The following is a 25,973-nucleotide window of genomic DNA, read 5'->3' as shown; positions in this document are numbered from 1 at the left end:
TATTTTTCTAAGACCCATAGCTCTGTATATAACACCCATGGAAAAGATGTGGGGATCATTGGAATCAAATGGAAGTCTACTGGTTTTAAGAGTATTCAAGACTAATCCCCCTGATTTCCAATGCTGTTGCTTATGTAGGTAGGCCTTCTTATTGTGTCTTTGGACTCTGATCCATTTCCTGTTATTATTTCCTGAACTGGGTCAAGTGTACTTTTGTTCTTTCTCCTCTACATGTAGCTGGCAAGCTGGACACATAGGTGGGAATAGCTTATTTATCTCGAGTATTACAATTCCTGTTGGAGCTCAGCATGGTTGAGCAGAGTCTGCTTGGTCCTTTTGTCCATTCCAGTCTTTCTGCACTAGTTTTTCTTCTTTTTGGATCCCCCCCAGACAAGGACTTGGTTCGATCTATTGTGTCAGTCCTTCTCACACCACATATGGGTTCTGTCCCCTGGGCATGGCCTAGTTTCCAGGAAGGATTGCTGCTAAGGGAGCTTGGGCTGACACAGGATTGAGCAATGTGTTTGCTCCATTTGGGCATAACTTGGCTTGGGTCACCCAGAGGCTCAGCTGATGGCAGGAGTCATGTTGATCAGCTCCCATCTGTCTGTTTGAGGCAGAGGACTTCCTGGGAGAGTTTGAGAAGGTCTACACAGGATACTGAGTCTCCTGATGACATATCTCAACTGTAGACCCTACACTGAGGGTTTAGTAGAATAAATGTCTGAGCTATCAAATAAACAAGCTCTTCCCAAGCCCCTAAGGAGAGGGTGGCTGGGCTTGCTCCTATAGTTTTCCTGGCCACTCCACCCCTCATCATTCCTTCCTCTTGGGAAAAAATATTTGTCCATATGCCTCATTTGGCATTTGTCTCAAAATGCCTCATAGATCCTTTAATGAACTAAGTATCTTTTAAATAGTTAAGGGAAAATGAACGTTAGTTATTATTTCCATCAAACTCCATGGCAAGTACCTTAAAATCTTTATATTTTTTCTTTCATATTCTAAATGCATCTACTACTGACACATTATTTGGATCAGGGTTTGAAGAGGTCCACAGGCTTCACTAGACTGCCACAGCTCTCCACAGTGCACAAAAAAGTGAGACCCTTGGTTACACTGTGCTTTCTGATGCCCTGACTTTTAGTTAGTGTCCAATGAGGCTGGGAGCTGATCAGAGCAGGTTGGGAGAAAGTAGGCTTTAGTTTCAGAAAAGGCTGATGGTACAAGATTAGATGCTGCCCACTAGTGGCCTGAAGGCAGAACTGTGAGATGGCGTATAGGAGAGGCCGTTGGTCGTGGGGTTTGGGATGATGGTAGATGTTTCCTGGTACTGGCTCTGACAAAAGAGAATAAAAGTGGTTTGACCTTTGCTCATGGTATCAGCCTCATTACTTGAAACTCTCTTCCTTGTTCTCAGTACTCTATTTTCGCTGTCTTATGTCTCAGAAGTTTCCTTCTGCATTTGGGTGTTTAAACATACTGTTACCTCTGCCTGATATGCCTGGAATCTTTGTGTAGATTACTATGACCCCCTTCCCTATCTCAGAGTACCTAGGTCAGGCTTCTGGATAATCCTCAAGTCCTCAGTGTGATTTTTTTCCTCTTGTACAATGACCATCCCTGCACTAGATTACAAACCCTCCAAGGGTTTGTAAAAAGCAGAGACTTGCCTTTGCCCTCTTCAATATTCCCAGTGTACTTTCCCAGTATCACTAAATAAACATAATGGATAAAGAGTGAATTTTAGTTGGAAAATTCATGAAGGGACTGAATGCTAGCAGAGTGGATTTAGGTCCACTCCAAAAAAGTAAGGTGGTATCTCGCCATTTGTGACAGCCAGGCTACCCCCAAGTCTCTGCCTACATGCAGTAAACCAGTAATATAGGAAGATCTTCAGGACAGAAACAGTGACACAACATTGACAGCCTGTGGAGACATACGGCCTGAGGTAGATTCTTGACCTTGCTATGCCCTTCCTGGGTGACCTCTTTGTTCTCAGTTTCCTCATCTGTAAAATAGTGAAAATAATAGTACCTACGGCACAGGCTGGTGCAGAATAGTAAGCCAGGTGACATAAGTAATGCCCCTAGCTCATAAGTACTGATTACATGGTAGCTTAATAAAAGAGTCAGCTGAGCCTGAGGGATGGTCTATTCTTTCTACTCTCTGGCAAAGCACTGTGTTTAGAAATGAGGCTGAGCCTAACTCCAACTCCTTTCCCTTCTCTATCTTGGTTGGAATGTTCATGGGAGCTGCTAAGAGACAATACTGAGCGGCAGAAGATTCCTCCTTGAAGTGTGGATAGCTCTTTCCCTACGTGTCACATCGTCTACAGCATCTTTCTGTCCTGAAGATCTGAGGCAGGTGGGCGTAACCTGCTGTCCTTGAAGAGAGGACTGTGGTTAGAGCTATGATTTCTTTCCCATCATTTCACACACATTCTTGCCTAAATTTTGTTCCAGAGAGTTACAGTTCAATTAGTTTACTTTGACTTAAAATGGAGTTGTGACATTTGCAATATGCTTGTCTCAGAATTTGACATATATTAGTGCTCCAAAAATATCAGTTGTTATTTCCCTATCAGAAAAATAGTGGATTGTCTCGAAATCACACACCTCCTTTGGCTTCCTAATTTATATGACATTTCCTAACTTCTGGCATTTTAAGGCTTTTAAGAGGATGAATGGAGGAGCAGGTGAGTGGCTAAATGCTTATTTTCTTCTTTCAGGACCAATAGGCTTTAAGCTTGGCTGTCCTCAGTTCTGCACAGTTGCCACAAGAGGGCAGGAGCAGTTAAGACAACAAAACCCAAATTCAGAATTACTGGGTTGACAGCAGAGGACGGTGGAAGGAGAAAAATGTTGAAAGAATTGGGAAAAAAACAGGTTTTTTTTCCTTGGGGACCAAATGAAAGGGAATGTGTAGATGGTAGGATTGAATATAGACTTAAAGAAGAACTTCTGGACCACAAAATTTGCTACCTCATGTAGCATGGTAGTACCTACCATTTATACAGGCTCCTTTTTAAGCCTGTTAGCTATGTCTGCCCAAACATAGTAGATGAGAAAGAGGACTCATTCAGTCTAAGGCCTATGTGACCGCACTTGGTCCCCCTAAGGTAACCCTCTTATAGTCTGCTTTACATGACTCCATTCTTGCAGATGCAATCGTAAAATAACTTTATTGGTCAGGTTAGCCACCACTCATGCTCTTCCTGTAATAAGGTTTCTTTATAGAGGCATGATGGTGTTCACATGCAGATGCTTTCTGAAGAGCCCTGGGACAGGGTGCAGCCTTTCCCCTCTCATCAGAGCTCTTTTGTTGAAATGAGCTGGTTTGGCTTTTGTGGATTTCTGGGTCTGGAGCCAAGAACATAGTCCAAGGATCCCCCCCTCCCTTCTCAGGGAAGCTGCTTCAAAGCATACACAGTTTCAGGGATGTAACGGCATCTCAGCAGGGACCAGACTTGAGCTACCTCTCCTCAACTAGTGCTTGCCCCTGCCTGCCCAGATGACTCCATCCCAACAGTGCCTAAAAGATCAAGTGGGTTAAGCCCCCAGGCAACATTACCTTTTAGAAATAGGAAGAATGAATTGCTCTCCAGCCAAGCTATAAAGCAACAGCATCTTCATTAATGAAGGTGTAGCTCAGAGATGTAAAAGCAGAGAATTTTTGTGCCCAGCCCAGGCAAGGTTTGGCTTCATGGACCCCAGTGAGCATTTCCAGCCAGAGCTGGTAATTTTAACTCTGGCCTTAGGACAAATCAGATAATATAGTTTAACCACGTTCTTCTATCTTCCTCTTTTGGGCCAGTAGGCAAGTCTGGGGATGGTTGGAGTCTGTTTGTATCATTAGGATATAGAACCTTCCTGCTTGGACAAAAAAGAGAGGACAAATTATTTTTTTTTTCATACTTTGAAAACCACACAGCCTCCACCTTTGAGGATAAAGATTTGAGAAGAGTCCTGATGGGAATGTAGAAAGTTCTGAGAATGGAACTACTGGGGCTGCTTCCTCAACTCAGCCATTCTGAGGTGTGTCATTCTGAGGTGTGTTTGCCCCATTACGGTCAGCATCAAGTCTGACCTCCCCTCTTTTAAAGTTTGATCTCCCTCCAAAGAGCTGCTCAGATGCTAAAATATAGTCCCATACATTTACACAAGCCTAAGGTTGGTTATCCCCTCCTAGACAGGGCCATGAATATTATCATAATGCTGGTAACCTTTAATCTGGTGGCTTTCAAGAGGTGTGGTTAGAGAGGCATAGAGGTGACTTCTTGGTATCCTTTCAACCTCAGACAAAAGTGTGGGTTCTCTCCACAGGTTGCTGGACAGATGCTCTCATGCCTTTGGGGTCTACTGATTCTACCTGAGGCACAGAAGAGGCATCTATGGAGGAAGGTGGAGGGGACGAGGTGGACTTGGGAGGAGGCAGCTGGGCAAGAGGTATATTTTGAGGAGCAAAGAATGGGAGCCCAGAGTAACTGCATGGCCAGCCCAGTACACAGAGTGAGCTGCCAGGCGCTGCTCACACGGAGTCAGGGAATGTTGGAAAGGAACAGTTGTGTTATTACTGCCGAAGCTACTTTTAAAGTCCTGTGACGTCAGGTGATAAGGAAAAAGAGTAGTGAAGTTCTGGGGTTGGAACTTCCAGTTATTACTCCCTCTGCCACCAGTGCTGAACGTGGAAAAGAGGGAGCTTCTGCCTACGTGCTCAGCAGAAGGGTACCTGTCCCTGACCCCACCCAACCCCGCCTACAAGGAAGAAGGCTAAAGAGGGAGCCTGTGGACTTCTGTCACACAGTTTGTCCCGGACAATCCAGCAAAAGCCAAACCAAACCATCTAGCCAAATGCAGTGGGGGCAGTGGGGACTCTCCACCCGGTGCCCGGTGCAAGGCTGCTCAGATCTCGATGAGGCTGGCGAGGCGCAGGCAGAGGGGCGCGTCCACAGGCATTGCGCTGCGCTTGATCTCGTTCCCGTCCAGGCGCAATACCTGCAGCTTGGAGAAGTTCACGACGTCCACCACGGTGCAGAAGCTGCTGATGGAGAACTCTGTGGAAACAAGAGGAGCAGGAGTGGCGGGGGAGAAACTCAAATCAGGAACTTGCATCCACGGTGAGAGACCGTCTCTGTGAAGCCACTCAAATAAGGATTTTTTTTTTTTTTTAATCATCGGGAGGTCCAGGAGAGGACCTAACTCACGACCCCTGGTTTATGAGGCCAGCGTTCTAACCACTGAACTATGGTGCCCAGCCTTTAAATAAGGTCTTTTGATGTAAGGGGTCAAACTTGGGGGCTGGGTGTTGGGAGTAGACGTTTTCTGGGATTGGAGTCATGCCCTCTGTCACCGCTAGGGGCAGACCTAGGGACAGAGTCGGGGTTTGGCGGCACCCGCCGCTTGGCTTCTTAAGCATCCCATTCTCCAGGCCCTCATGCACTTCACTTTGCAGACCCTTGAACATTCTTCCCTCCAGAACCTCCCCTCTTTTCCCCCTGTGGGCAGCGGGGGAAGCAGAGTGTAGCCGAAGACCAATGGTGGACACTTTGAAGTACTTGATTGCTTTCAGAGGTAGAAGGCTTTGCTAAATTGCTATGAGAAGGAAAAATGGAGAGACTTAAATCTTAAATATCTCCTGCCACTTTGCAGATAGAGAAAGTGGCAGGAAATTAAAGAGAGAAAGACTGGGCGGAGAGTCAAGTGTCTTTGCTTGCCAGAGCTTTGAGAAGATTACACATTTACATTCTGAGTACTGCCAGAGGAGTGAGCAAGGTTCTGAGTTTAAAGCTAGAAACTCATAGAGCACTGGGGCTGCCATGGACCTCAAAAGTCAAAATAATTCTCATGCCTCTTGCATTTAACATTTTACATTCTGCCGATTTTTTAAAAATCTCCTAGTCCCCTTTTTGTGAGATTTCCCCCCTAAGCCGCATACCCCTAATAGATACAATAGTTGTCTTTGGTTTTAACATAAATTCTTCTGCTGCTATTCACTCTTCTGTCCCTCTGGTTGTCCTATCTGACAAGCCAACCACTTCTATGTCCAGTCTACTGGGTCAGTAATTTAAAAGATAAAAAAGCCAAGAACCAGCTAAAACTCCAGCAGCGATGGTAAAAGGGCCCACTAAAAGCGGCGGAAGCCTCTAAGGCAGTGGTTCTCAACCTGTGGGTCACAACCCCTTTTTTAACAATGAAAATACACTGCAGCATTAGGAAGGTTGAGAACCACTGCTCTAAGAGCTGCCTTCAACGTGGTGAGTGAGGCTTTCTGGAAAATTGCTTTTGTCATTCTCTGCCAAGGAGAGTTGGATAAAATTAACCATGGGGTCCTGAAAATAAGGTGGTGTGTGGGTACAGCCCTAGTAGCAGTAATGGTTGAGTAGACCTTGAGCTGAGGCTTGCTTTGGTCCCACCAGAGCTGTTCCTCAGCTTGCAGTGGTGGTCTGGAACTGTGCATCAGTTTGGGGCCAGGCAGGAAGATCAGGAGAAAGGTTTTTCTAGCTCTCTTCCCAGGAGGGGACAATGGGCGTAGCTTTGGGGGAGGTTATGGGTATGAAAATAAAAGTTCAAGGAAGACATTATGGAGAGTTTAAGTGGGTTGATAAAGTGTTTTTTTAATTAACATTATCAATTATTTTCAGTCTCTGTTCAGAATTGACTGAAATGAGATAGGGTAAGTTTGTAGCAAATTAACTTATACTGTGAACATAAGGCAGAAAATCTAAGGTCTAACTGGGGAGATTGGGGGAGAATGGTAAATGCCGTTCTTTGGAAAACACAGGGGGTCAAATATCCAAAATGCTTTTTTTGATGTTTCCTTTCTGGTCCCAGGAAAGAGATGAAGTGCCTCTGAGTGGGCAGGTTGAGGTCAGAGCCAAGGCCAGGGGCTGGGTCTGTTATTTGTATGCAAGGAGTGGGGTGGCATGTGGAGAAGAAGTCATGAGGCTCAGCTTAAATATCACTTCCAACACTGTCTGGGACTGAGCTAGAGGGTCCATTATGGATTCTCTGTCCCAGTCTGGAGCCCTCAGACTGTGCTAAAATCCTGGATGACAGCTGTGGCTACATAAAAATGGGACATACTTGTGCAGAGCTGGTTGCACAGGATATAGAGATTCTAGCTACACACTGGGCGCTTAGAGCCCCCCTGCTTGTCTTCCCCAAGCCCAGGAATAGCACAGGGCTTCTGCTTGGAGACACAGGAGGACATTTTCCAGCCCAGATTAAATACTGACATAAGTCTTTCCAAATTCCTCCTGGTGGACCCGCCCTGCTCCACTGGATCCCAAAACTTCTGAATAACATTCTGAGTTGTGTTTCCTTGCTCTTGCCAGGCTGGAAAATCTGAGAGGGATGCTGGTGGAAGAGGGAAGAGGGAGGGAGAGGACCACGTCTGATTCCCCTGCATGCCCCTGAGTTCCTGTTCTTCTTTTAGGTCCTCCCTCGGAGGGCTGCTTCAATCCACCACCCCCTCCCCAGGTAGGTCCCTGACCCGCTATGCCTGGGAGATGTCTCTTGCTTTTGCCCTAGGGTTTGCTCTAGGCGAGGTGGCTACGCTTGGGGAACTGTTTTCACGCTAGTGTTCTGAATCAGAGAGCCATTCCTCACCATTCTCAGAGATGCCTGGCTCTAGGCATTTTCATTTTGAAGGCAGAAATACAGGTTCTATACAACACAATCTGGGTGATCTTGAGAGATGGCTTTTCCTTCTCTGTGTCTCAGTTTCCTTATCTTTGCAATGCAAAAACAACAAGAAAAACTGTAGCCGTCAAGGTCAAAGTGGTAATAAGAAGGAAAGCTAATTATTATCATGTATTCCTCTTTAAATTCTATGCCAGGCCCTGGACCAAGTGCTTTACATACATATTAACTCACACATTTAAGGGAAACAAGACTTAGGTGTTAAAGAGAAGACTAGGAGAGAGACTAAATGATATCTAGAAAAGAGGATTGATTAGACTCAACTTGCACAAGAAGGGATTTGGAGTAGAAACTGGAAGTTTTTTTTTTTTTGTAGAGACGGAGTCTCACTTTATCCCCCTTGGTAGAGTGCTGTGGTGTCACAGCTCACAGCAACCTCCAACTCCTGGGCTTAGGTGGTTCTCTTGCCTCAGCCTCCCAAGTAGCTGAGACTACAGGCGCCCACCACAACGCTTGGCTATTTTTTTGTTGCAGTTCTGCTGGGGCCAGGTTTGAACCCACCACCCTCAGTACATGGGGCTGGCGCTCTACTCACTGAGCCACAGGTGCCGTCCGAAACTGAAACTTTTTAGGTTGTTTGAATGGGAGACATTTTTGTAGGCTCTCGGGACATTTCACTAAAATAGTTTTATTTCTGGCAAGATTCTGGGAGTGGTGGACCACCTTGTATTTGAGTGCAGATGTGATTCTGCAGAAGGCAGAGAGGTGACAGGACGCTGTGATGAAGCCTCTGCCACCCTTGACTGCTCTGATTGTGTAGTTAGGTGCTAAATAACTAATGGATTCCTTCCCATGACAGCTGCTCTTTGCTGCCACATTTTTAGGGTCAAACTCTGATGAAGCACAGCATACAGTCTGACATTTCTGATGTGATATCCTCTTGGATAAAGAGTGGGTGGCAGGTAAGTATTGGTGACTGCCGACAGAGTGATAGACAGTCACGAGGAAATGTCAGACCCTTTGCAGCATGCAACATCTTCAAGATGTCTTAGAGGAGCACCCCCCTCTATTACCCAGGAATAAAAATACCTGAATGAAAAGGAGACTTTAAGCGAAACAATTTGGACCGTACGCAATGATGTCTTGCTCTTCAAACTAAGGGACCAGACAGGTATCTCTTCTCTTTGCCTACCCGACTGCCAGCCCCCCCACCCCACCCCCCCATATTGCCCTCTGGGGCTCTCTCGCTCAGAGGGCCGTCCAGCTTGTTAACATCTTGCTAAATGACTGATGTGTTCCCTGACCACAGGGAGACAAGAGAATGAGAGGGAGAAGATGAGGACTCAGTCCCTCTCAGCGCTTTGATAGTGCTGTTCATTCTCAGCAGGCTCCACTTCAAAGCTCTTTGCCAGTGGTCATTAATGAGTCCTCCTTTCCTCAGAGGGAAGAGGACATTGCTGACAGAGGAAGGGAGGTTAAATGCCGGCTTAATACCTTCCAGCTGGGTTTAAGACATCAGAGGCCCTGGGGTAATGTAAGCATGTTCTGAACACAAGATCCTAAGAGGGAAGGGAGCTGAAAAGCAGTCAGATAATTCAACCTGAAATCAGTATTTTAGTTCCTACAGGCAAGGAGGCAGCACTTTTGGTTTCTTTAGGCATTTTGAGGGAAGTGCTTAAAAACAAGAAGCACAGTGTCCTAAGCATTGTGGTGGTCAGGCTCGTGTTACCCCAGGGAGGAACTCTGCCCTGCCACCAGGGGGTCCTTGTACTCCAGGGAGAATGGACCAGAACACAGAGCTGCATTCAGCTCTGAGAGGCTGCACATTTTTGTCCACCAGCTGTTATGTTTAAATAAACAAATAAATGCCAAAAACACAACACCACACTATAGAGGCAGGAGTAGATAAAATGGAAACATAGAGCTCATCCTCTTTGGGGTTGGTAAGTACAGACACCATGATTTCTTAGCAGCCAACCTTCCCCTTTAAATTTTAAATATAAGTTATACTTAAAAGTATAAGTTTAGGCTTGGTGCCCGTAGCACAGTGGTTACAGCGCCAGCCACATACACCGAGGGTGGCAGGTTTGAACCCAGCCTGGGCCAGCTAAACAACAATGACAACTGCAAAAAAAAAATAGCCAGGCATTGTGGTGGGTGCCTATAGTCCCAGCTACTTTGGAGGCTGAGGTAAGAGAATCACTTAAGCCCAAGAGTTTGAAGTTGCTGTGAGCGGTGACACCACGGCATTCTATTGAGGGTAACATAGTGAGATGCTGTCTCAAAAAAAAAAAAAGTATAAGTTTAAATTTTAAGTAATAAATTTTAAGTTATACTTGAAAGTGTAAGTTTAAATTTTATACTATATTTTATAGTACTACACTATTTTATAGTATAACATTTAAACTTAAATCTCTCCCTCTATGAACTGTTCCTTCTTAAACCTCTCCAAACTCATCTCTGACCGCTCCTCTTTGTTTGTGACGATTCTCTAAGAATGGGTTTCACCTCCATTCCTCAAACCCTGGAATGTCTTAAGACATAGAATGAAACCTGCCTCTCCAGGGAAGCCTTCTTCTGTAACCCACTCCCCGCTGAATTCTCTTACCACTGCTATTCGGTAAATGTCAGTGCTAGTTTGTCCCTTTTGTACAGGGTTATGGTTTGGTTGTCAGCTGCTTCATTTGTTCTACTTGGTTCCTTTACTTCTGTTTCTTTTGTCTTGCCACTAGCACTCAGAATAGGGTCTTTCAAGTAAAATAGACAGCCACTCCCCGCTCCCCATTGACTAGCTTGCTCTCACCATTGATCCTATTGCCTTGAAGATAGAGGTTCTCCAGGTTGGTGTTGACCGGGGGGATCTTCTGTAGCTGATTGTAGGAGAGGTCAAGCTCAAGGAGGCTGCTGGAATTGAAGGTGTTGGTGGCCAGGCCGTTGTTGGTAAGACTGTTGTGGGACAGCCGCACATACAGCAGCTTAGGTGAACCCCGGAAGTAGCTATCAGGGACGCTGTAGACATTGTTGTGCTCCAGGTATAGCTGCTCTAGGGCCGAGGGCAGTCCATCAGGCACCCTCCGAAGGTGATTGTAACTCAGGTCCAGCAAGATCAGTGACCGGAGGCCCCTCATCGCACTTCCCACCTCCTGGATCTCATTGTGATGAAGATACAAGGCTGTGAGGTTCTCCAGCCCCTCCAGAGCATTGTTGGGGACCCGTGAGATCTGGTTGTGGTTGAGATGGAGCTCTTTCAAGGATCGAGGCAGTGGACCGGGCATCCGGGTCAGGTTGTTGTGGTCTAGGTACAGCCTCTCCAGGTGCTTCAGCTTGGAGAAGACCTTTCTGCCCACCTTATCACTAGTGATCTGATTGCCATGGAGAGCGATCCAGAGCAGTCCTGTGGCATTGTCAAAGACGCCTTCCTGGATGGAGGAGATCTGGTTGTTCTGGAAGTAGACATACTTCATGCGGGAGGGAACGAAGGGCAGGTATTTGAGGTTGCGGTTGTCACAGTACATGGCTGTGGGGAAGTTGGGTGGGCAGTCGCACTCCTGGGGGCAGTCGCGGGGCTCTGGTGGGGATGGAGAGCCATAGGCATAGGCTGGACCTTCGTCCACCCCGTAGGGGTAGGGCTCGTAGGGCTCATAAGGGTAAGGGTCATAGGGATCGTAGTAGGTGGACTGCTGGCTGCGGAGGTAGTGGAACCACCAGTGAGGGTCCTCATCATACTGGGCCTGGGAGAGGGAGCAGAGCCCTGCTAGCAGCAGGAGAGAGGTCCACTGCATTTTGTCCCACTGTAAGGAGAGGGAGAGAACAGAGCAAGCCAGCATGAATGAGACTCTGTGGAGGAAGTGACGCTTTGAGCTATGCAGATCTGACTTTAGTGTCAAACGTCAGGGAGCCTTGCTCTCACTTCCTTGGTGCCTCCTCCCAGTCTGGCTCTGCACTTGGTCTGGCTGGACCGTGGCTATTTGGGGTGAGCTAAGTACATTTTCCCCTGATCTTAGAGTGGCTCACAGAAAGAGTTTTTGAGATTAGAAGGAACTGGAATTGGAGGGGAACTGTGTTTTTTGGAGGGGTACGTCCTTAGGAACCTCTAGCACACTGAAATTTCTGTTGAGAAGCTGCAAAGCCCACAACAATCCCTTATGGGTGTGTGTGTGTGCATGTGCGTGGTGGAGTAGGATAGTAGCAGGGGGCTCTTCAGGGCTGAACCCACATTCAGCTTGGGCTTCCCAAAGAAATAATATTTTCTAAGAGTCCAGGGAAAACTCTCTGGCTCTTTCCATGTCTACGAGAAGCCTCCAGACATGGCATGAGACATCAAAGGGGGAATATCTGAATTAGTTCTGGAAGATATTTTGGTCTCTTGGCTGAGGGAGTCTAGGGTTGAGTGTTTGGGGAGGAGCATAGTGCCTCCACGCCTCCACAGCCACCACAAGGCTTGGGATCCCTTCTAAAGGGATCTGCCATAATCTGTAACAATATGCTCCACGAGAAAACATTCTAGTTAGCAGTTTGTGGCTACATATGCAATTTGGCTGGGACATGGTCTTCGTATAACAGTTACAGATTCTCTCCAGATTGGGGACACCAGTACCTAGGTGTGACACTTATCTTCTAGAGTGAGTCCTCAGTATGTGGCATCTGAGTTAGTGTGCTTCTCTCTCTTCTGTGGTGCCTAGTAAATGTTAGCACTCCTTATGCCTCACCCTGGGTGTCATGCAAGAGCCATGTGGGGCTGGAAGAAATAAATGAGGAACACTGAAAGGTGACATAGAGATCAAAGACACTTGTGTGTTCAAGGGCAGTGGCTTAAGAGGGGATTCTGGCATCAGCCCTCATATTCCAAGCTGCCTGCTTCAAGTGACAACATTTAGATTGCCAGGCTCTGGATCTAAGACCCTGGATTGCTGGCAGCCTGTTGCCTTTGAACTTGCTATGCTACAGAGAAAAGAAAGGGGTAAGTGGGACAGAACTGTGGGGTCTGGTATAATCTGACAGGGAAGCTAAAGGTATGGAAGATGAGGGACCAGGGGGTGGTATATCCTCCCATTAACCTATAGCCAATGTTCTGCTTACTCCTGTGAGCAGTGGGCACCTTCCAGAGTGTCACTCTTAGACAGAGAAACCTCAGAACCTTTCTTGGCCTGGTAGATTCATATATATCCCTTGCATTGCTGTTGAGCCATGCTGGGGTTAGCAACTGTAAACAGGAGAAAGAAAGAAGCATAAAAACCAACATCAAATCCAACGAACTGATGGGAAGGACCCTAACTGTGATACTCGGTCAAGTCACCTGTTGGCCACCATCTCTCCTAGGCCTCTCTGTCCCCTCTAAGCAGTTCTCTTAGGCCCATTTTATCACATCAGTTGCTGGGCTGCAAAGGAGCAGGCATCCTGGCTCATCCTCAGGCAGCCTCAGGCCTCAGACAAAGAGCCACAGTGTTTTTGAGGAGTAGATTCAACTGCCCACTGCCTAGGCATGCTGGCTAGTCCCAGGCGCTGGCCAGGAGAGAAGATGGATGGAGCGGCCCACTGCCAACAGCACATTTTTCCATGCACAGCCCTGGGCTGCTGTAGGACCAAGGTGGCTGTCTGGAGGCCTGGCACAGTGAGCCTCTGTCTCCATTTCTCCTTCCAGACTGGGCACCTTGGCAGACAAGAGCCACCTTCCCTTTCAAGCCACCTTCCTGCCCATTTTGGCCTCTCCTTAAAGGCATGGATGCTGAAAGGGTTTGGTGGGGGAGCTTATGCCTCTCCTTATCCTACCCCCATCACTTGCTTCCAGGCTGTGTACTTCTAAATTGTTTCCCGGAATGCTGGAGATGCTCCTGTGCTCTGAGTTTTGTGAGGTGGACAGTTTAGGACTGGCAGTCTATGAGTTGGGGGGAGCTTACTCAGGAGCTTCTGCTGTGCTTTCATTTCTCCACCCTAGAGAAAGATTTCTCCCTCCTACCTGAGTGAAGGAGGTCAAACCAGAAACCATCACCTAAGCTGGAATGGACACCCACCTCAATCCACAGTTCCCCAGACATAGCCAATTTCAACACTTTATTTTCTCCCTCTCTCCCCAAGAACATGCACACATGCATGCACACACACACACACACACACACACACAACTTTGCCCCTCCCCCATAATAAAATTTAGGTATCACAATCCCTCTATCAGGAAGATTGCAGAGATACCCAGGACTTGGGGTACCCAGAGTGGTGAGATTTGTGAGTATTAGAGGAGGGCTTCCCGAGATAGCTGGTCCTTCCCTTTTTCATGCCTGAGAACTGGATATTCCCTCAAACTGTAAAGGAACTGTAGGAGAAAGGTGAAATGCTGGGACTCCTCCTTTCTACACCCCAGCATCCCTGGAGTCAGGGCCCTGATGGGGATAAGGGGGAAGGACTTCTTTCCTGTCTCTCTTCCCATCCCCTAGCCCCTTTCCTTTATTTCTTTTATGAAACTGCAAGGGACGAAACCCAAAGTAAAATGACCAAACTTACCTCGAGTTGAACCTTTCAGAGAGTGACCACGTCCCTCTGTCTGGCCTCCTTGGGTTGGAGAAGGTGTGAGAAAGAGAGCAAGGGAGAGAGAGGAGTGAGAGATTCTACTGAGAGTGTGCGAGTCTCTGCCAGGCCAGGGTCCCGCCCCGAATTCCTAATCAAATATTGTGAAGAGAGGGGCTGAGGAGCTGGGATCCTGGCTTTTTCAGCTCCTCCGCTGCAGGGGCGGAGCTCACACTAAACCATGCAAATCCTTCTGTCCAACTGACGCTATAAAAACCACCTTCTTTCCACTCACTTGTCTTTCCTGAAGCATTGGCAGCCCTGGGTCTCTTTCTGCTCAATAAGTTAGTGGTGCCCTAGAAGTTATTTCTACAGTTTCTTGTGAAGTGCCTGGATTTCTCATTAAACCCACAAAAGCAGATTCAGGGTTGGGGAGGGCCGGGATTTGCTAAGAAGTTTCTTAACTCTTTCTTCAACCTAAGTGTCTCCCCAGGGAGCTAGTCTTGGCCCTTCTGGCTCAAGCTCCCCCTATAGGCAGGTCATTAAGCAGTGGATAAGCGAGCATGTGTGACAGCTGGTTCTGGTTCTAGCCCTAAACAGCACAGGGTTTTCTGGGCTACAAGCACTTCCCTCCCCAATTGAAACAAATTAAAAGGCAGGGAATCTAATATTTGCTTATCACTGTACTAGCACCATGTACCCTTACAACAATTTCAGGACTACTAATACTTACCTTGTTGGGTTGTAGCCGGGACCATGTGAGGTAATGTGTGAGCCCCCTGACCTGGCACAGGTGGAGACTATGACCCATTTCATAGCTGTAGAGCTGCTGAGCCAGGGGAGGACAAGGTCACATAAGTGGGCAGAAGTGGGACCACAATGGAACTTTTAGGCCATGGAAAGGAGTTGGATTTTATTCTAAGTGTTTAGCAAACAACATGTTTTAAGCAGAGGATGCCATGGTTTTCACTTTATAAAGCACATAGAAGGGACTGTTGTGTGGAGAAAGGGAGGCTCTAGCAGCCCAGCCTTGAGGAGAGATAATGGCAGACTGGACTGGTACAGTGTGAGAGGGGATTGTGTATTGGCGATACAGAACTGGCAAGTCTTGCAGGTAGATCAGATATGGGGAGTTAGGAAAAGTCAAGGATGGCTCCTAGAAATTTAGTTTGAGCAACTGGGTAGATGATGATACCCTTTCCTGATGTGGCAAAAATGGGGTGGAACAGAATTTGTTGGAAAACCAAAGTCATGTTTTGGGTGTGCTAAGTTAAATATGCCTGTTAGACATTCCTGTGGGGATGCATACAGGCAGCTGAATATATGAATCTGAATTTGGAATTTAGGGGCTAGAAGAAAGCGTTTGAGAAATATTATAATTTGGACTACATAGAATCTTAGTAGCTTAGATGAACTCATGTATCCTAAATGTTTTTTCCTTATGTATGTTAACTGGCTGATGTCACCATCAAAGACACACCTTTATTTTTAAAAATACCAGCTCAGAAACTCTCAGATTATTTGAACTTGAAGAATTTAGAAATGTCAAGGCAGATAACCCTTTTTTTCTCCAAACAATTTGAGCTGTTGACTTAATGTGTAGGCTGTCAGAAAGGTCCTTGCCAGCGAACCACTTTTCTTAGGATTTAAGAAGAGATTTCAAAAAGATGAAACATAATGAATGAGTTTTTACTGACCACCTACTATAGATTAGTTGGTTTAGTTGTGTTATCTCATTTAATGACCACAGTAGGCATTTTGCCTTGAAAATAGAGGCTCAGTGGTATAAAGTAACTAGCTGGTAAGTAGTAAACCAAGGATCTGGACTTTGGTCTACATGACATCAAAGCCCACACACTTTCTTTCTTTGTTTCTTTTTCTTTTTTCTTTTCTCTTTCTTTCTTTCTTTCTTTTTTTTTTTTTGAGACAGAGTTTCACTTTGTGGCCTGGGTAGAGTGCCACAGTATCATACCTCACAGAAACCTCAAACTCTTGGGCTCAAGTGATTCACTTGCTTCAGCCTCCCAAGTAGCTAGAACTACAGGCGCCTGCCACAATGCCCAGCTATTTTTTTAGACATGGGGTCTTGCTCTTGCTCAGGCTGGCCTTGAACTCATGAGCTCAAGCAATCTACCTGCCTCAACTTCCCAGAGTGCTAGGATTACAGGCATGAGCCACTGCACTTGGACCCACACACTTTCTTATAACTCTAGACCAGAAGATTAGCAGAGGGGGTGATGACTATCTTGCTATCAGGGCTGGACTCAATTAAGATGAAACTTAATTATGGTGGTCCAATCTGCTTCAATCTGGGAGCAAGGGAATATAGAGATGGGAGGAGTCTGGGATACAGGGTTTCTCTTCCTGATTCACACATAGTTCAATTCAACTTGATAAATATGAGCATCTAGCCGGGTGTGGTGGCTCCTGCCTGCAATCCTAGCACGCTGGGAAACCAAGACATGTGGATTGCCTGAGCTTAGGAGCTCAAGACCAGCTTAAGCAAGAGTGAGACCCAATCTCTACTGAAAAAAAAATAGAAAACTTAGCCGGGCATGGTGGTACATGCCTGTAGTCCAAGCTACTTGAGAAGCTGAGGCAAGAGGACTGCTTGAGCCCAGGAGTTTGAGGTTATTGTGAGCTATGACACCACGGCACTCTACCCATGGGACAAAGTGAAACTAAGAATAAATAAATGAATGAGAGCGCCTCCTATGAGTCAGGCATTGTCCTAAGTGTTGGAGACACAAAGAAGGCTTCAATATAATAACCTGCTCATAATAAAGTAGATGTATATGTAGTGGACTCTTATCTTGTGAGTGAAGCAGAATGTCCTCACTGTGAACAGAGTAATGAATAATTCACAGATTACTTTCTAATTATTTCTGAGTCCAGAAATCAGTCACATTTCAATGGAAGACAATGGTCTTGACAACTGGGCCTGGGGGGACACTTCTTAGATGGGCCTAGATAGCTTAGGCAAATTCACCCTATTGGATATAGATGTTTATTATTATGTTTTTAAATTCCAGAATGCTGACCAATACTGCATTCATTAACAATGAACATCAGTAAAGTCTGGGTACCAAATTTTGACTGGGATTCTTTCCAAGCAAGCTCCACCAAAAATGGCAGCATCTGCATGTGGTGTTTTGGCCATTTTCTAAAGCAATGTGATTCATACCAGTCTCTAGTCATCTGTTCTATTTCATGGTAGGCCTGGGAAGAAGGAAGGATGGAGGGAATGACTGGGACTGGTTCAGGAGGCAGAGTTTGAAGGGAACCATCCACTGTTGAAAGTTCATTTTTCTAGCTCTAGAGGAGGTTTTGCCCTCCATTTTGACACTGCTGGTCTATTGGCCGGGTTCCTGGATCTAGGCCCTCAGAGCTTGCTTTAGTATGGCAAGCCAAGCATAAGACATTGATTTTCAGCAGATTGCTGAGGGGGTCCACATCTGGACCTTCTGGGAGTTGCCAAACCAGCACTACTGATTGCAAATAAACTAAAGAAAAAAGCTATGTATCCTAGGTGTACAATGCCTGGCACTTAGGAGGCAATCTATAAAAGGTTATGAAATGAATTGTAGTTTTGGCTCCTCTCAGAGTCTGTCTGTCTTTAGAACTCACTGCTGGGTGGAATAACTACCACCAACCAGGCCAGGAAAACCCTTAGGACTTCACGCTAATTAGACTTTCCAGGGGTTCAGGCCACTGCTATTTCCTCCTTACCCAGAAAAATACAGGTTAAGCCACAATCACTAGGCAAAGCTGTTCGTCTCTGACATTGGACTCACCCTGTCTGGAAGAAATGAAGTATCTTCTGACTCAAATTTCCCTCAGCAAAAGGCACAGAAACGTTCCTGTGGCTACTAACCCCTTCCTCTTCATGTCTGTAGGCCCCTGCAATCCCCTTTTTTTGTGACACTGCCTCTGATCTCATATAACCCAGGGATGGAGAGGCAGAGTTAAGACTGAAAACTCACCCAAACAGAATTCTTGAGTGGGATATAAAGAGGTCAGTAGAAAGATGATCATGGTGATACAATCCAGGCCCTACTGCTGGCCCATCCTGACAACTCATGACGCCAGAGAAGGAGTTTTGACTAGTCTGATGTTTCGATGGAAAGTATTGGCTACACTGGCACCCAAGAATAGTATCCCAAAGTTTCCAAGAGAGATGTTTTTCCCTATTCCTTTGGCACTGAAGGGTCATTAGAAGTCCTTACCATGGAGAGTCTTCCTTTTCCAGAAGGATGAGAGCCATGAAGATGTTGGAACTAGAGAAGGACTTGTTTTCTTTCAACTGCAGTAGAGAGAGATCTCAAGTTCCAAGTTCTAGGACTTGCATTGAGGGTTTCAGAATTTCTTTTCAGTAAGCTGTTTAATACATAATTCAACTTTTATCTATCAATGGATAGCATCTCTTATTTTTACTGTGTGTTATTGATATTGTTAACAGAAAGATGACATGATGGCTTTCAGAAGATCATCTTCTAGAAGGTGTCAGTGCGTTTGAATCAGGACAGGGAATTTGTTCAGAAGAGATTCCTAAATAGGAATGAGGTAGTGGGTATAATCTAAAATCTGAAAGCTGGAGGATTTGATCATTCAGTGACTCAGTACATGATAGTCACCTTTGTTCTGCAAATCAACTCAGAATCAGTGGTGTTCCTCAGAGTATAGAATATAGAATCTCCAGTGGAAAAGAAAAGGCACAGATTTGGAACATATGTTCAAATTCCAGCTCTACCACTTACTATATCTCTGACTTTAGGCTAATTGCTTAAGTATCAGTGAAACTTAGCTTCCTCATTCATAAATTGGAGACGATAACCTTAACCTCTCCAGTTACTGGAGGACAAAATGAGATAAAGACTGTAGGCCCCTTTTAGGCAGGTGCCATGTGTCAGCCCTCTAACAGCCACTTGTGACCAGTTTAATAACAAAATTTTACAATTCTCTAGTATCTTAGCTCCCTCATATTCTAAAGGAGGTTCTAGTGTTCACATCAGAACTGACACAGGCTGCTAAGTAGCCTTGACTGGACAGGGATGAAACAGTGAGCGTTATCTCAGCTCCAGTGGCCTAGCAATGGCAGTCTTAGAAAAAGCAGAGAAGAGACAGTACAAACTGCTGAACAGAACTTTGTTATTTTCTATACACTGGTACAATTTCTTTGAGTTTTTCCGAGGAAACAGCAGAACCTCCTTGAAGCCCTGAGATAATACTACAGTGCCTCACTCTACCAGAATGTCTGGAGAATGTCAAACGATGCACCACTGCAGATTGTGAACAAGAGCCACTGAGCCTGTACACAAGGCTGAGAGAATAAACAATATTAACTTTAGCTCATTATAGTACTAAAATTCCCACCCTGGGAAGGAGTTTGCCCATCATCTTCTGTTCATGGGATATATAAACTAGCATGATTTTCTACTGCACCTGCGTGCCTTGCACTCCACCCTAAACATACAAGGAGCACACTCCTTCTATCCATTATTCATTTTCACCTCCATAAAACCCCCTTAATCCTGCTAATCTGGGAGGTGGATTTGAGGTACTCTGTGCCTCCCCCTGCCAGTTGACACATCCTCTAAAATAAACCCTTTCTTCCTTGACAATCCTCATTGTCTCAGAATTGGCTTCCTGTGCAGCGAGCAACAGTGAACTCTCCTTGTGGGTTTGTTAACACACTGTTGGTAACTTTAGTAGACAGCAAGTTCCCTGAGGAAGGAGGTGGTGTCATTATGCCTCCATCAATTAGCACAATGCTTGGCCAAGTTCTTGGCCCTATATTAGGTTCTTTCTAACCCTTAGTTGAATAAATGAAAGGTGAAGAAGTTGGATTTCACTAAGGGTAGTAAGTCTACTTTGGTAACTTAATCAATCAGAGAGAAGCTAGCCAAGGGCAGAGGTGGAACTTTCGGTGGCTGGAATCATCAACTCACCCCCACCTCTCGAGAAGGGTAAGAGAGGTTACTGCAGGGTCAGTGCAGAGCTCTCTACAGTCATGGAAAAATATCTTTGGGAGATAGATAGGCAAGTACCTTACTTACTTAGGAGGTCATGGCAAAGGTCAGGATCTAAGAGCCAAGTACAAAGCATCCCAGAAGAAGAGATGCCCTGGATCTTTGTGAATCAAGGCCAAGGGTGGGGTGGGGGTGAGGGGGGAAGTAGACCAAGAATACTATCTCTGCAGCAGCACCATTCTGCATCCCCTCAGGCTGAACATCCAGGTATGGATAGGGATGATTCCTTAAGGCCAGAGCCAGACATGTCCCACAGGCCCATTCAGAGGCCTAAGAACTTGAATTCTAGTTCTATTAGAGTCCAATGGAGACCAACGTCTGGTTCAAGTTGGTGCCTAAAATGTTAAAAAAAAAAAAAAAAAAAAGACCAAAGATCAAGAATAACGATTCCTAATAATGTGTGAAAATTTTGGAACTCTAGTTCCTTTCATTGTCTGATTCCTCTGCATAGTTCCTGTAGTAAAGGAACAGGTAACCAATTAAAAAAAAAGGAAAAATTCCTTTAGGAAGGAGGCTATTTAGGAAAGGCAATGTTATCATTGTTGTTTTGGAAAGGAATAGATTTTGAGTCATATAGAATGGATTTGGATTCTAGAAATCTAGACGATTTCTTTAATTTCTTTGGTTCTCAAGTTCCTTATGTGTAGAATGACTAACACCTATCTCACTGGATGGTTTTAAAACAATTGTAAGTATCTGGCATCTGGTAGATGCTTAGAAAATGCTCACTTTGTGTGATGGTCTAGAAACTAATTAGTGGGGTAGAAAAGAGGACCTTCTGCCTTAATATATGGGAAGATTGGAAGGAAGATGATTTTGTTAGGAATGGGTGGTGGCAGCTTAGAAAGAAAATAGCCGATAAACCTGACATTTGTAGGAAAAAACAGAACTGAGAATTCAGTAAGCCCAAAGCATCCAGGCTTCTGGCAGTACAGCGCTTCATTTAGAGGGATGGTTCTCAGCTCTGGCTGCACATGGGAACCAGTGGGACAGCTTTGGAAAAGACCCAAGCCCAGCCCCATTCCAGTCTAATGCAGCAGAATCTGTGCAGATGGGACCTGGCATCCTTTGCATTGATTGATTGATAATTTTAATGTGTAGCCAGGTTTGAAAATGCTATCTGGAGGTGAGGGATGGACATGATGACCTCTAAAATAATCCTTAAATATCTAGCTCTAGAAGAGGGGTTGTTTAAACTTCTTTGCAAAATAACCAGAAAGATAGAAGAATGATCACATACCTCTGTGTGATCAAGGGGCACAGCCCAAGGACCCCACTCAAGGTGAAGTCTTACATTTGGTGTTTAAAAGATCATGTGAAGTTTGCATTTTATTTTTACAAAATATTCATGTTTATTTCATGGAATTTGCCCTTACCCTCCACAAAAGCTCCTTGAATAAAAATGGTGCTCTAGGCAGTGCCTGTAGCTCAGTGGGTAGGATGCTGGCCACATACACCGAGGCTGGTGGGTTTGAATCCAGCCTGGGCCAGCTAAAATCAACAATGACAACTGCAACAACAACAAAATAGCTGGGCATTGTGGTGGGCACCTGTAGTCCCAGCTACTTGGGAGGCTGAGGCAAGAGAATTGCTTAAGCCCAAGTGAGGTTGCTGTGAGCTGTGATGCCATGGTATTCTACTGAGGCTGACATAGTGAGACTCTGTCTTAAAAAAAAAAAGAAAGAAAGAAAGAAAAGAAAAGAAAATGATGTTCTAGACACATCATGCTTCTCTCAGGGCTTGGTGCATCCCCAACTTGAGCAGCATGGTTTTAGGCCATTAGGTTTGGCTGGTCAGCTCCTCAGTCACTGGAGGGAGAGCTTAGACAGCTGCCCCTTTGTGTCTCGGGGGTGCACCTCGGCTGTGGGATTACCTAGGGCAGGAACCTACACACCCATCTCCCCATGTCTGTTGCTCAGCATCCTGGGGGGCACTGTTGCTTCTTCCACAACTTCCCAGCTGGGAAGTCTGCCAAATGGCTCCTAGCCAGGCTGCTTGTTAAAGCTTTATGAAGAAATAAACTCCTTCCCCAATCCCCATGGGGCTATATTTCTAAGGGAATTTGCAAGAATAGAAATTGTTTTGATCCTCAATCAAGATACAGAACGATTCACTCCCTCTCCCACCTCCCACTTCTTAGATCTCCAACCACTTTAAGAAACACACCCTGCGGGAGAATTATCTCCCCCACCCCTTGCCAACAGCCAGCCTCAAAAGGCAGCCTCGAACTTCGCTTCCCTAAGGCATTTCTGTCTGTCCTGCTCCATTTCCTTTGGCCCTGCCCCTCTCTCCTAATCCATTGCTCTCTCTTTTTCAGCTCCCCCTTTCATCAACTTCAACAAAACAGCACCTTCCAGAAGCAACTATGTTCTTGTTTGAGGGGAGTACTGGGGTGTGGGGTCTAGGATTAGAAGGAGGTGCCTTCCTTCTGGAGACTTGGAAGAAGGAAGCAAAAGGGAATTAATATTTTTAAAGGTTCTAGGCTAGGTCCTCTATGGATGTAATCTTCAGGAAGCTCTAAAACACAGCTACAATTATATCTATTTAACAGGAGATAAACCAAGGCTCAAAGAGGTGAACAGGGATTTAAACACAAGCCCAGCATCTGGCATTTACACGTAGTATGAATGAATGAACCAATGAATGGAGCAAACTGGGACCAAGGTCAGGGTTCTTTTGACTACACTGCCTCCCTGAGGGCCACCATGAGTCACTGTTGCTGCTGATGAGTCCCGGACCCTTCTCAGGGAAACAGACAAGAGATTCTCCTGGGCTGTTGTCACAGGTGCTCCCAGCTCTTCACCACTAGATCTGTCTGCAGGGTGGAGGTTTGTGGGACCTCCCTCCTCTTCCACCCCCTGGTGGTGGAGAACGGCAGTCCCAGAAGTACTCAGCATTATCGCTGAGACCCATATTATAGCCCATACTTGTCTAAAGGAGTCAGTTATGCCCACCTGGGAATATTAGTTGGAAAACAGCTCTCTCAGAAAGCCCCAGCCCCAACAGATCTACTCCTAGGATGTCCTTGCCAGAATCTGGCTTCATCTTGGAGCCCATCATAGCAGGATTTACCCGACCTACTACAAAAGACCAGGTTTTCATGCAAACCAAACCTAGAGGGTTTTTGTCTTTCTTTTTCTGTATTGTTGCCTGATTATTCTTTGACTTTGGCCCTGGTTTATAATCACATTACTGAAGGAAGAACTCCTCCAACTCTGCACCCATGTGTCTAGGACGTTGTAGATATTCAGTAAAGGTTTGCTAAATTGCATTGAGTCGACAGCTGCCAGACACACCATCTCGCCTCAACAGGAGGGAAGAGAACTACAGGAATGAAGAGGAGGGAATGAGGGGCAGAGCTGAGGGCTTAGGGGGACAGGAGGAAGCCCTGTAAGTCAGAAAGGCCTTGGTCTTTAGCTGGCTACTGTAGGTTTATTGAAGGAGAAGAGCACTGCCAATTCTTTGGAAGGAAATAAAGAACTGAAAGGTTAGCAGCTAGGAGATATTCTTGCCTGGTCATGTCTTTGTTCTGCAGTCCTGGATGGGAGCCCTGTGGAGGCTCAGGGATGTGTGACAAGGTCATCAGCGGCAGCATTTTAAGTAAGTGGAAGAAGTGATTGGGGTTCAGACACATAGTTGTTGCTCTAATTAGTGTCCTCTCCTCTGCTGTGTGAGACCTCTTTTAATTTAACATAGAAGTGATTATAAGAGAGCACCAGCTGTTTGTTGGTAGAGGAAAGTCAGATTTTGTTGCTATTCTTTCTTATTTTCTTTTATGCCTGCTTTCCCTCCCTCTCTTTCTTCTTTTTCCTTCCTCTACTCCCTAAGCTGGATGCTCCTCAGCTACAGAGAATTACCCTCTGACAAACCTCCTCCCTTCTGCATTATTCACCCTTTTTTGCCGAGCAACGCTTGCCGCTTGCAAAGGTGAGTGAGTGTGCGTGTGTCTTTGCACCCATGTAGGGGAAGAGGACGGGTACAAGCACTTTGACCAGCTTGTACCAGCTCCCTCTCCCTGCTTCCAGAACCTCACTCAGACTCTCGTCTGTGCAGTGATAGAGGTCCACCCACATGGTGGCCATCGAGTTTGGCTCAACGCTCAGCTGCCAGGAGCTTCACATGGACTCAGTACTTCCCAGGCCTGGAAGAAATGCAAGGAAGCACCAAGGAGCCTTTGCCCAGGGATTATGTATCCGGGATCTGAGTGGGCTTGGCCACCAGGTGGAGGGAATGGTAGTATTCCTGGCAGGCCCCTGACAGCTCAGCAGCTCGTGTGGTCACTGCAGTGCCAACCCAGGGCACAGGAGTCCAGCGGCATGAGCTCACTTCCACTGTAAGCTTTGCCATTCAGAGAGGTCACCTGTTCAACTCAATTGGAGTCATTAGAATCTGCATCCTCAGGGGCAGCAAAGCAGCTGACGCAGAGATCAATGCAGAAGGCTGCTAGACCCCTGTGTCCTCAGGGGTAGTGGTGGAGGTCATGGATTTAGGAGAACTGATGACCCCCCTCCTTGGTAGTTGAAGAAAGTAGTTTACCTGGTAAGCTCTGGAACAGCTCCACACTTCTCTGTCTGCTCAGCCCTGCTGGGATCTTTATATAAAGTGTTAAAAAGAAAGAAAGAAACAAACAAAAAACAGTGCAATTGGTGGAGGAGGCCCATATACTAATCCTAGACTGTCCAGAGCAGCAAGAATTCATCTGCTCCCCCTTCCCCATGGTGCACAGCCATCCCTATCAGGTTCTGGCTCCCTACCTGGCCCCTGCTTCTCCAGGGACTCTCCTGAAGGAAAGCAGTACCTTTTAAGTGCTTGGAGGTCAGCAGGGGAGGAGGTGCCAGGGGAGTGTGGTGCACTATTAATTAGCTAAAAGCAAATCCTGCCCACACATTTCATTATGGCCACTACCCTCACAGCCTCCCACTCCCCACTGGCCTGCCACTTGTTATTATCTAAGGAAACTGTCTCGCCTTTATCTGAGCCCTGCTGAAGCACTGCTGAGCATGAAGAGGCTCAATGCTAGCAGAAACTCTCCATAATTCCCTACGACTTGAGATGGGCAAATTAGGGGCTGTCAGGCATCCTTGCTTACTGCAGAGGGGCGCTGCCTGTGGGATCTGTGCACTCCCGAACACTGCAACCTGTGGGCACATCAGTGTATGCGTGGCTAACATATGCTTGCGCAGTTTGGCAACAACACTGACCCAGGAGGCTGAATTCAAACATACACAGTGGAGCATGGCTGGGATATGCTTTTAGAGGAAAGCTAAAGGCAAGCTGCCCTCACCCCTTCTCATTTTAGAGGAATAGGTTAGGTGGCAGTCATGCACAACAATGTCTTTACCCAGTGCAAAGGCTTCTGTGCAGATAGATATTTATATATCTTACTAAGGTGACATTCACATGATATATAATTAGCCATTTTTAAGTGTGTAACTCAGCGGCACTCAGTGCATCCACAGTGTTGTGAGGTGACCTTGCCTTGGCAGTTCCAAGTTTTCTGTTACCCGAAGCACCCCATACTCAGGAACCAATCACTCCCTAGGCCCCTGCTACCCATTCCCTGGCAACCACTAACCCATCTCCCCATGGATTTGCCTGTTCTGAATATTTCATATAAAAGAAATCCTACAATATGTGATTCTGTGTCTGGCTTCTTTCACCTAGCTTAATGCCTTCAAGGCTTACCCAAGTTGTAGCATGTATCAGTACTTCATTCCTCTATATGGCTGAGTAATAGTCCATCTTCTCTATATACTAGAATTTGTTTGCCCAGTCATCTGCTGATGGACATTTGGTTTGT

The 25,973-nt window shown here is 46.0% G+C and overlaps 1 protein-coding gene across 1 annotated transcript; it reads right to left on the bottom strand.

Annotated features, from left to right (window-relative positions):
• Positions 1-3,162: 3,162 nt before the first annotated feature.
• On the bottom strand, positions 3,163-14,201 carry FMOD (fibromodulin). The gene is made up of 3 exons (XM_012806681.2): positions 14,142-14,201; positions 10,447-11,434; positions 3,163-5,056 (listed from the first exon to the last, which is right to left on the bottom strand). Exons 2-3 carry the CDS (start codon positions 11,423-11,425, stop codon positions 4,905-4,907), a joined length of 1,131 nt encoding a protein of 376 aa, XP_012662135.1. The 5' UTR covers positions 11,426-11,434; positions 14,142-14,201; the 3' UTR covers positions 3,163-4,904.
• Between the last annotated feature and the right edge of the window lie 11,772 nt (positions 14,202-25,973).

The sequence above is a fragment of the Otolemur garnettii genome, unplaced genomic scaffold, assembly GCF_000181295.1.
Source record: "Otolemur garnettii isolate 467f Iridium unplaced genomic scaffold, OtoGar3 scaffold00055, whole genome shotgun sequence".
In the NCBI taxonomy this organism is placed as follows: Eukaryota; Metazoa; Chordata; class Mammalia; order Primates; family Galagidae; genus Otolemur; species Otolemur garnettii.
Note: the sequence above shows the minus strand (reverse complement) of the source record. Positions and strands in the feature narration are given on the sequence as shown.

Coding starts and splice junctions, on each gene's coding strand:
- FMOD (XM_012806681.2), bottom strand. CDS start 11,425: ATGCAGTGGACCTCTCTCCTGCTGCTAGCAGGGCTCTGCTCCCTCTCC. Junction 5,057..10,446: donor TCAAGGCAATAGGATCAATG/GTGAGAGCAAGC, acceptor TTGTTTCCACAG/AGTTCTCCATCAGCAGCTTC.